Source organism: Notothenia coriiceps, unplaced genomic scaffold, assembly GCF_000735185.1.
Source record: "Notothenia coriiceps isolate Sejong01 unplaced genomic scaffold, NC01 NC01_scaffold00003339, whole genome shotgun sequence".
Classification (NCBI taxonomy): Eukaryota; Metazoa; Chordata; class Actinopteri; order Perciformes; family Nototheniidae; genus Notothenia; species Notothenia coriiceps.
In genome coordinates, this window is record NW_011336040.1 from 32033 (window position 1) to 44121 (window position 12089).

A 12089-nucleotide genomic window follows, 5' to 3' on the forward strand; every position below is an offset into this window, starting at 1 on the left:
CAGAACTTAAAAAGCACCTAACTAGATCATGAAAATCCCAAAATCTCGGGGGGTGTCTCCCGAACCCCCTAACTTATTTGGACCTCGGTTTAGGAAATCCTGGATACGGCCCTGCTCACAGCTCCTAATATCTGTTCAGAAACTAGACGAAAGTTAAACAAGTACAAACCACAGACTGTCTGTGTCATGGCGAATACAGTCGCTGGTTTATTTATGTCTGTAGGCCGTTGTGAGTGTGGACGGTCGGAGCATATACTGCGTTAGCTTAGCAGATCTCCATTCATAAAACACGCATTTAAAAAGGTTTTTCGCCTGCCGTCTGTCTGCAGACTTGTCAAAGCATTAATTCATGGTTTTTACTAACCGGTATCAGTATGTTGTTACTTCGGCATCATTTTGAAACGTGTATTACAATTAAATCACGGTCAAATATGTTCATTTTGTTGAAGTTGTAGCCCCCTTGCCAGCGATTCTCTCTCTATTTTAGCATACTCAGGCCCGCTAAGAACCTCGATTTTATGGGGCCAGAAAAACTGTGAAAAAGTACCCGCTAGCCGGTACTACGCCAAGTGGAAACGCAACCAAAAATGGGCCTCGCACAGCACGGCACGCTTAGACCGCGCTGTAGTGGAAATGCGCCATTACATACACTCACTACTGTGGGCAATCCCCACGGGAGCAATTTGGGGTGAAGTTTCTTGCCCAAGGACAAAACTGCTGACTGTTGTGGGGATTGAACCAGTGCTCCCCTGATCTAAAGATAAGTGCACTAACCCACTGAGTCACAGCCTCCCATTTTAACAATGCATATCTGTGGGTCATGCATTTTCAAGTTTATTTGATAACTGAAACGGAAATCAAAAACTCCTTATGTTGCATACAGCTAAATTACATTAGACTAGCATACTTGGTATTTTTAAGCACTCCACTTGGATTTAAAATTATACTTGTTTCCACAACGCATTGATGCAAAACATGCGATTTTTGGAATGTTAAAAAAGTCACATTCATGTGGCTGTTGCTTGGATAATTAGTATGCATCCACACAGCTCCCTCTCCAGTGTGAATAATCTCATATATTGACAAAGAGTCCTATTCAGACTCATGATTATACGATACAGGCTTTTATCTGCGCACCTGGTGCAGGTAAATGAACTGTATCTACGACATGACTTGTTGAGCAGATTACAAGCAGATGTGTTTCCGGCTCTGCACGCTCACAATTGGTTGCATAAACATCGCTCAGATCTCGGATAACGCTGCCACACTGCCTCTGTTCGGAGAACTGTTGGGCCGCTGTGATTTTCCAATCTCTTTTGCATCAGCACACCAAGGTTAACAGCGATTTGTGTGATTTATAGTGTTTATGAAAGCAACTGAACGAATCCCCGGAGGAGAGGAAGAACATTTGTTTCATTTTCTCAGGAAGAGATGGACAGAATTATTTTTTTAAGAAGGGGAAAAAAGGACATATTAAAGAAATGCAGGGGAACGTTGGAAAGTGTTCAGGAAAATGACAGATTAATAAAAAAGGAGATCCTAGAGGCATTGAGGTGTGATTCAGAGGGAAAGAAGGAATTCATTATTAATCGTATGAAGGATAATAAGGAGCAATGTAGTCGAAAATGGCAAAAGCGGCAGAAACATCGGCAATTTAAGAAGGTTGGGACACCTAGTTGCTCTATATATACAAATATCACTGCTGAAGTGTGCTGTGAGCCTCTTCAACATTAGCATATATGTCTTGCCTTCTTAAAGCTACAGTACAGACTGTTAGCCTGAAAGCAACTTGACTCAGTTGACCTTGAAGAGAAATGCTAAAGGTGAGGGAAAAGGAGGATGACATTAAATAAAGGTACTGGTATCAATGACACACTCAAAGTGATCTTTATCATCACATCACTTTTTCTGTGCGCGGATACATGTAAATGCCAATGGCCTTTTGGCATTCTGCGAGGTGTGAATGCAAATACATAGGTCAAATAAAGGGAAACAAATATTCTTGTGTGGCTAAAGGACTCAATTCAATACTTTATTGAGTTGAAACATGTTGATCACTGCAGACATTAGGGAAAATACAGTCAAGGAAATATGTGAATATGTCATAATGTTTATCCCATAGGATATCATATTATACTGTATATATTATATTTTCTTCCCCTGGTATTTATTGTTTTTAGTTAAGATCATTTGAAAATATTTGGTCAATTCTTGGCTCAACTTCCGTCAAATGTATGGAGTCATACATTTGACGGAAGTTGAGCCAAGAATTGACCAAATATTTTCAAATGATCTTAACTAAAAACAATAAATACCAGGGGAAGAAAATATAATATATACANAGTAGTACGTCGTCGTGTGTGTGTAGTAGTGTGTGTGTGTGTGTGTGTGTGTGTGTGTGTGTGTGTGTGTGTGTGTGTGTGTGTGTGTGTGTGTGTGTGTGTGTGTGTGTGTGTGTGTGTGTGTGTGTGTGTGTGTGGTTCTGTACTGGCTCCAATGTGACTCACTGTCTGCCTTTAGCCCAGCTTATAACCCACACTGTCACCATGGCGCCTGCAGCTCAGCATGCTCCACTGTTACTGTGGTGACCCTCACTGAGTGACAGGTGAGGTCAGGACAGGTGGTTTTAGGAGCAGCAGAGGCTGTGAACCATGTCCCACACCAGGACACTGTGCGGATAACATGTACTCCCCCATGAGACGTAATACTACTGTCCCAAGAGCTGCTGAACATGGGAGGGTTGATTTGAATATATGTATATGTACTGTGGTGGAATGTAACTACATGTACTCAAGTACTGTACTTGACTACTATTTTTTTATGCCATTTTGTACTACATTTTCGAGGCAAAATAGTGTACTCTTACTAAATTAATCCAACACTCATAGTTACATGCTTCTTTTACATTAAAAAACAAATGACATATTTGATATATGATGCAGTACTCTACTCCTTATAAAATCCTTTTAAATTGGATAAACATTGACAAACTACAACATTAAAAGCTCTTACATATATTTATAAGCGAATAAAACGCGACAATATAGTATTTTATAATAATATGATACATTCAAAAGAGCCATTGTGCATAATGAGTACTTTTACTTTTGATACTTGCATTTTTGTGATAATACTTCCTTTCATCTACTTACAGTAAGTAACATTTTGAAATCAGGACTTTACTTGTTATGGAGTATTTTCCGACCAAAGTATTTATACTTTTACTTAAGTAAAGGATCTGAGAACATCTTCCATCTCTCTCTCTCTGACTCACTTTAATAAAGAAAATGTGTTGTTAGGGTTAAATATGATATCTATGTAAAAAACGCGTTTTAACAATCAAACATACAAAGAGTTTTTTCATTTCCCTGGTAAAAACGATATGCCTTTTCCAAAGCAAACCATATTACCGATCACATAGTACCTGCTGCTGCCTTCAAAATAAAAGCAGTAAAATTAACTTAAAACTGACACCAAACTATAATGATCAAATGATCATTTATTTGTATGTTGATGCAAGATAAGTGTTCAGCAGAGTCATACATTTGAAGGAAGTTGAGCCAAGAATTGACCAAATATTTTCAAATGATCTTAACTAAAAACAATAAATACCAGGGGAAGAAAATGCGTTAAGTGTTGAGGTGTGAAAATGATCTTCGACATAAATCCCTTTATCTATTTAGTCTCGTCTTTTTCCTTCTTTCCATTTTGTATATACGTTTTATTGGAGATAGTGTAGAGATAATGTTTTTATTTATTGTTTTGGGCCAGAGAGTGCAGACACAGTGTTGAAAGGGGGAAGTAGAGGTGATGACATTGCTTGAATTGCCTATTTTGGGAGTTTTATAACAAATAAATGAAGGTTAGTGCACTGCTCTCCAAATCAGAAGGTTACCGGTTCAATCCCACCTCTTGCAGTGCACGTGTCAAACTACCCTTGTGCCAGATACTGAACCTCTAACTGCTCCCGTAAGGCATGTCTACGGTATTGAACTGTGTGTAAGGCGCTTTGGATAAATGCGTCAGCTAAATGTCATTAAGTTAATAACAATATGAATATAGAAAACATGGCAAGGTGGTTCTATAGAACAGCATGAAAGTAAAAGTTGAAATATGAAATCTTGCAAAACAAAGTATAGCTCTAACACAAGGTGATTTTAACAGCGCTGTTCCACCACTGATGTGTGATGACTGCAGAGGAGAAGTGAAGGTGCCACATGGATCACATTATTATGGATGGATAATTGCAACAATAATTCTGAGCTGTTAACAGCCTCCCACATCTGAGCGACACATTCAGTGAATCCTGGTGGGATGGAAAGGTTTCCTTTACCAAAAATAAGCTGTTTATTCTCACCTTGATGCAATCATCATTTCAAATCTTTTTTGAATGAAGGTTTTAGATAAAAAATAGAAACACTGTCCCTGCGTGAGTGAGGGGGTTTATTACTGATGATTCACACTTCCCCTTTAAATGACTCAGGCCTCAAGATACATCTGCTGGACCCCATGGAGCCAGCTGTATGATCTCATGTGAACACAGGCTGGCCATATTCTCATCCACTCAGAGATACTGCACCGTCTAGCAACTGTTAGCATCCCTTTACGCAGCCTCAGCTACTGCAGCTGCTATGGAGAAGCTGCTTGTGTACATGACTGTAGTATAACAAAAATGATCCGTTTTAGTGAGATTTTTGTAATGGTCAACAATATGTGACCCGCTCTATCGAAATCAGTCGGAAGTCGCAACGGCTCATTACAAAATAAACGTGGATTTGAGTAAAAAACTAGTTTTTCGGGGTTTTGGTGTTTTGTTTGATTTCAAATAAACAAAGTCTTGGCTTTCAGAATCTGAAACTTTTATTTCCAAAATCAAACGATAAATACATGTTTGAAGCTTGTAATGGAGGAATGCATGACCTGAAGCTCTGGCATTATTTTAATTCTCTCAAGACTTGCTATATCCAGCAACCAAACGACCCCGGCTAGCCCCCACCTCCGCCCTCCAAAGCCAACATTAATGTACGCTGATACACAGAATCCACAAGTTGTAAACCGTATCACATAACCTAAACACGGCACGAGTCCACTAAAGTGCACAGTTTATTGGTACTCCATGATTCAATATAAACAAACAATTTCTTAGGAAGCTTCAGTCACAATATAAACTAAACATTGTTTCGCATAATTCAGACATCGATACTAACATACAACTTAAGCCTTGCTTAACACGGAACATACATACAAGCGAGAGATCTGGAAAAAACCACTAACCCTCAATAGTACACTAACGTAAAATCGTCAACAGCTGGCATAAACAACCCAGCCTCTCACAGATGATTTCATTGATCAGTCGTTCTCCCACCCGGGAAATCTCCCAAAACAAAATATACTATCTCGTAACGCGCAAAAATACAACAACAAACAATCACAACACAACAAACTATATAAACCCACACCATTCCTCTCCCTCGCAAACCTCCTCCACCATGCTAAAACACGCAAAATATTTTTCCTCCTTAGCTTTGTAACAACAATTTATTAGTCCGCTAAATTCAGTATCTGATATGGACTTTCAACCGACGACAAAAGAGCAAAGGATTCGCAAAGGAACTGTTGAATACTTTCACAACCACATTGTTAGAGATAGAACCACTCCTCTGATGAGACAAGGGTTCAGCTATCAACATGAAAACACTCCCAATCCCTTCCATATTGCGGCACCATGTTGAGTGTTCTCCCCACAGATAATCCTCCGACTCATGAGCAGGTCAGACAGTCTCCAGATCATAGACAAGTCAGCACTCCAGACACGGCCAACCATCGCTCGAAGAAGATGAAAATGAGAGCACACACTAGCAAGGATTCCACTCTAGACCGCCTCAACCCCGTCATCGTGGCTGAGACCATACACATTCTATGAAATCCTAAAACTTTATACTGACATCAGAGCAATATAGTAGAGCAGAGGACAGCCACTCAAGAACTTGACGAGGCCACGTTGAAAAATCACCACCTAGGTTGCCGCTTAGCTGCTACACTCTTCCCATGATGGATGTTCCACATAGTTACTACACTCAGACTCTAACACCCCTGAGTGATGAATCATCAATGAGATAGAGGACACTACCAAATGACATAGAACGAGTGCGCAATCTTAATAACTGGTAAGTACACGTTATAGATGACTGTGTATCTATTACTAAAAATAACCAATTGATAGTGAACTAACGCAACTGTGTGTGTGGATTATGGTTAGTGTTAAAAAAAAAACTAAGGTAACATACTAATACAACAATAGGGCATGTCACAAANACATACAAATAAATGATCATTTGATCATTATTGTTTGGTGTCAGTTTTAAGTTAATTTGACTGCTTTTATTTTGAAGGCAGCAGCAGGTACTATGTGATCGGTAATGTGGTTTGCTTTGAAAAAGGCATATCGTTTTTACCAGGGAAATAAAAAAACTCTTTGTATGTTTGATTGTTAAAACGCAAGATAACTGAACTTTTCATTCACTTCCTGGTGCCTCAGCGGCTGTTTAATTCTGCTTTTTGGCTTGTTTATTTTGGTTTTAGGACAAAGGCGGCTACACCTAGTATTTTGTTTCCTCTAAATGTGCCTGTAAATACGTGGATTGTGTCTTTCTGTCTCCAAACAGCTTCTTGTTAACACTGGATTTATCTTCCGATCGCGTCAATCTGTCACAGTGTGCTCTGCTTACTGTTGGCTTCTCTCTGGCTTAACACTGCGACGCGCAAACAAACACTGATGTTTCCCGCTCTAAAGCTCGGGGTCGAGTCTTGGCTTGTTCGCTAAATGACACAGCTGCTCCTTCACAAGGCTTCCAGCTGGGAACATCCATTCAACTCCTCTGACTGCTGAACCTTTGCAGAATCACAGGCTAAAGGGATGATTTGAATTAACAGGCTTTGCCAAAACATCTACGTCTCATATGAATGTTGTATGATGGTGTGAGCAGTGCCCTCTCTACAGACTCTGACTGACATCTATTACAGCTGAGTAAGGAGTCTGCCTTTAAATATGCAAATTAGTATACTGTACTGTTTCCAAACAACATTAAGGCACGCAATAATCAGGTTCTTAAGATTTCCCCATGTCAATGCTTTTGGATATGTAGCAGCGGTTGAAAAGGTACTACGATCTTGTACCATAGTGTTGGAATACTGTGTTATAATTACAAATCCTGAATTAAAATGTGATTTAAGTAAAAGCACAACAATGTTAGCATCCATACTTAAAGGACTTCAGAATAATAAATGTTTTATTTATGAGTTACTATTATTGATTCATTAATGTGTTTGTTGCAGCTGGTTAAGGTGAGGCTGATTTCATGTATTTATAATGTATACTGCAGGGTAATTTACTCCAGGTATATTGTCTAATTAATGCTTTAATTATAAATGAAATCATTCATTTGAATTGTGAACAATTACAAGTATCTAGGGATTTTAAATAAATGTAGTGGAGATAATGGTACAACATTTTCCTCTAAGATGTAGTGAAGTGGAAGTGTGAAGTTTCAGAAAACGACAACACTAGAAAAATATCAAAAATGCATTAATTTAATAAATGTGCCAAGTAATTTTTCACCACTGGATAAAAGCAATTGCTGCGCTAATGAATACTTGTGAATGAAAGTGTTAGAAATTAGCAATAAAAAAGATGTGCTGAAGGTTGTGCAGTTTCCTTCAGTTCTTTAGAGTTATTCAGGCTGGCAGTCTTACCCTCCTTTGTGTATGTCAGCAGACGGAGGCCTCTTGCTGCCGGTCCCATCCTGGTGGACTTTCTTATCCAGCGACATTGACAGAGGAGCATCTCGTACAGGCAGCCCCACCAGCACCAGCGTATCCTTGGTGACGGAGATGGCATCGTCCCCAGTCCGACCCATGTGCTTCTTGGCGTAGTCAAAGCCCTGGACAGGCTGGCAGAGAAAAGGATGACACGCACCAGGAGTCAGAGGAACCTCCATTCTTAAAAGGTCACAGACACGGCAACGCGCATCAACACGTCAGGAAGTTAGTTTCAAACTGACTGGCCAAGAAGATATTTCAGTGTTTGATTTCCAAATGGATAAACAATAAATCAGAAAAGGTCATTCTTGTGTTTATCCAATGGGTGTTGTTTTCAGTTTGCCTGTCGGAGTGATGCACATCAAGCAACTCAGGAAGTAAAGCACATGCAAAAACAGCCAAAGGCAACACACTTGAATTTCACTGTACAATACATCTTACTACACTCTAGAAAGCACAGGATGATAATTGGTGAGAAATATAATGCTAGTCAACGTCATTTATTTGTCACGCTAACGTGTAATGAGTGATAAGTCTTCTGCAACATATTTAGCACATTTTTACATCATAACGATTGTTCCAAATTGGCATAGAAAAGTATAGCAAAGACATCATACTGTAAGATAACTTTATCATGAAAGCTAATTAGGGTTGTCGTTTTAAAGTCTGCATCTCTTGTGTTTTGTGGCCATGACATTAGTTAATGTGACTGTCTGCCTGATATAACAATGACAATATTGGTTTAAGCATAGAGTTTAAAAACCTTGAATGGCTGCATGAAAACAAGCTCTCTATTTTAACAGAAGTATAACATGGTTAATGCAGAGAAAGGGAACACCATCAGAAAATCATTAAATAAAATACACTTCTGTATTTTGGGTATTATACTGTCTGCCTAAAAGGAAGACCAAGGACATGTGATTCGCTGCAGTAGAACATTCAAATTCATTTCTGTTTCACCAAAAATGTTTTTAAAAAGGAAAAAAAGCTTCTCTTGTTTTACATCTTAAAATTTATCATTTTTTATAATAATCAGTTTGTCATCAATACACAGCTTAAATATATAGTTATTTAAGTCGACTGTTATGGCTATTGAAGAAACTGGAGTCAGCATTTGAAGACTTTTTCAAATGATATTTTTGGTTAAAGTATCGCAGACAGGTTGGGCTGAATTAAAGGTCTGTCCTTGACTTCCCATGTGCGTGAATATTTAGAATCTGAGATTTTTAGGTGACGATGGATATTTGATTATATCAAATAAACAACCGCTTTAAAATCCAGGAACAACCAAAAGAAACAAATGGATTAAGGCATTTGACTCCAATATCAACAAAGCAATGACTTGCAGCTACCTTGACGTGGTCTCCTGAATAATAATTTACAAAGAACATCGTGTTTCTCCAATTTCAGATAAAGGTAATTGGATGGACCTCCCTTCCTGAATAAGTTGTATTATCAGTCTCTGAACACCACAGCTGGCATGCATAATGAAAAAGCTGAACAAATATATAAAGAGTGAAGCTCTTCACAGCACCTTTGAAGTCAGGGGTTTTGGCATAAAGAGACAAAAGCTGCAGAAGATGTGTTTTACTTAAGCCTCGGAGGTCTGGACACATTCATTGTATTACTAAATGCCTTTCAATTTACAGAATAGAGAACGAGGTTGGGTTACATAACTGTTTTCTCCCCTTTTCTATTTTGAGCAGCTCTAAAATGGGACGCCTGATGCGTGTGAGGATGCATGCTTAATTCTGAGTGCATGTGAGGTTAGGCGGCTCGGGCATCCGCGTTGACGGCGTTGTTAATAATTCATCAGTCATACACACCACTCAGTCATCATCTAGTTTAAACACACGTGGCTGTAGCTGTGGATGGATGTCGGGAAATTGATATATGGTCATATAGAGTGAGAAATAGAGGAAATAGGCACTCTTGCCTTGGAATTAATATATGGATTGATGGTGTGGGTATGTGCACGCACCTTTTAAAGGCTGAAGTGATGCATGGTGACAGTTGTGACTATCGTGTGAAAGATGTATGGAGAGTGCTAGTGATGATTTGCCTATGGCGTCAGGCTGTTCAAAGGTTAGAAAGGGGGTTAGCTGTGTGTGTGTGTGTGTGTGTGTGTGTGGTGTGGTGTGGTGTGGTGTGGTGTGGTGTGGTGTGGTGTGGTGTGTGTGTGTGGTGTGGTGTGGTGTGGTGTGGTGTGTGTGTGTGTGTGTGTGTGTGTGTGTGTGTGTGTGTGTGCGTGTGCGTGTGCGTGTGTGTGTGTGTTTATAACGTGTGAACAAAGGGCAGTGTACTAAAGAGAGCCTATAATAATAATAATAATATACATTTTATTTGTGGGGGCGCCTTTCATAGCACCCAAGGACAGGGGCAATATAGGAAACAATTAAAACAGTGGATTTAGTGAAATATCAGCCGGGGTAAAACAAGACAAACCACAGGAAATGGACGACAGAAGGACATGCCTTTTTAGGATTTTCCCTTGCACTCCCTTTCCTGTAGAGTGTTACATAGCTTTTGTTTGCATGTTAATGGTCGGCAAAGGCTAAAATCCCAAAGTTCCCTCCTGGGTGAGTTTCTCCCTCTTTGTCTGAAACGCCTCCATTGGACTCCTTTGTTGACTTCCGTGACATAGTGACATAAATACACATCCCTCGCGCCTCTTTAAATGTGCTGCTCCGATGTACCAAACCTAGAGGACATTATACAACTTCTGAAATCCTCCACCTGCTGCCTTGATATTATTCCAACAGGATTTTTCAAAGATGTTTTTTTCCTTGCATGGCCTCAGATCTACTTCATATAGTAAACAAGTCTCTTCACTCAGGTATTTTTCCACAGGCCCTGAAAACTGCAGTCATTAAACCGCTCTTAAAAAAGAATAATCTAGATGCTTCAGTAAAGAACAATTACAGGCCCATATCAAACCTGCCATTTCTAGGTAAAATCATTGAAAAGTTGTTTTTCAACAGTTGAGTAATTTCTTGCATTTAAATAACTGTTTTGATGTGTTCCAGTCAGGCTTTCGTCCAAACCACAGCACTGAGACTGCTCTTGTAAAGGTCTTCAATGACATCCACTTAAACACAGACAGTGGCAGAACTTCAGTGTTAGTATTATTAGATCTCAGTGCTGCGTTTGACACTGTTGACCACAACATATTACTCGACCGACTGGAAAACTGGGTGGGACTTTCGGCAACAGTTCTAAATTGGTTTGAATCCTACTTAAAGGACAGAAACAACTTTGTTTCTATAGGTAAATACACATCTGAGTTGACAAATATGACATGTGGGGTTCCTCAAGGCTCCATCTTGGGGCCTCTTCTCTTTAACGTCTACATGCTACCACTGGCTCAGATAATGAAAAACAACAAAATAACACACACATTTACATAACCATTTCACCAGGAGACTATTCTCCAGTTAAAACACTGAGTAAGTGCATTGAACAAATCAATGACTAGAAAATGAAAATCTAGGTGTAGTCATGGACTCTGACCTGAGTTTCAACAGTCACCTTAAAACAGTTACTAAATCAGCCTACTATCACCTAAAGAAAATATATAGGATTAAAAGACTAATGTCACAGCAGGATTTGGAAAAACTTTTTCATGCTTTTATCTTCAGTAGACTGGACTACTGCAATGGTGTCTTTACAGGTCTCACTAAAAAAACTATTAGAAAACTGCAGCTAATTCAGAATGCTGCTGCTCGAGTCCTCACTAACACTAAGAAATGGGATCACATCACTCCTGTTCTGAAGTCTTTACACTAGCTTCCTGTGTGTCAAAGAATATATTTCAAAATACTGCTGCTGGTTTATAAAGCACTGAATGGTTTAGGCCCAAAATACATTTCTGATCTACTGCTAAATTATGAACCATCCAGATATCTCAGGTCTTCAGGGACTGGTCAGCTTTCTGTCCCCAGAGTCAGAACTAAACATGGTAAAGCAGCGTTCAGTTATTATGCTCCAAATATCTGGAACAAACTCCCAGAAACCTGCAGGTCCGCTGCAACTCTGACTACTTTTAAATCCAGGCTGAAGACTTTCCTTTTTGCCGCTGCTTTTAATTGAACTATTCACATCTTAAACTGCACTGTAACTTTTATCCATGTATTTTTTCTTTTAATGTTTATTTGATTATCTTTTCTTGTTAATGACTGATTTTAAATGCCATTTTCCTCATGTCTTTCATTTTTTGTAAAGCACTTTGAATTACCTTGTGTTGAAAGGTGCTATATAAATAAACTTCCCTT

General features: G+C 39.1%; 1 protein-coding gene across 1 annotated transcript in view; it reads right to left on the reverse strand.

Annotated features, from left to right (window-relative positions):
* LOC104941377 (UPF0606 protein KIAA1549L-like) overlaps positions 1 to 12089 on the reverse strand; it is a 34970-nt gene that overhangs the window by 15569 nt on the left and 7312 nt on the right. The window contains exon 3 of the mRNA XM_010766469.1: positions 7753 to 7949. Within this exon, the coding sequence (XP_010764771.1) occupies positions 7753 to 7949 (197 nt within the window). The remainder of the gene's footprint in view (positions 1 to 7752; positions 7950 to 12089) is intronic.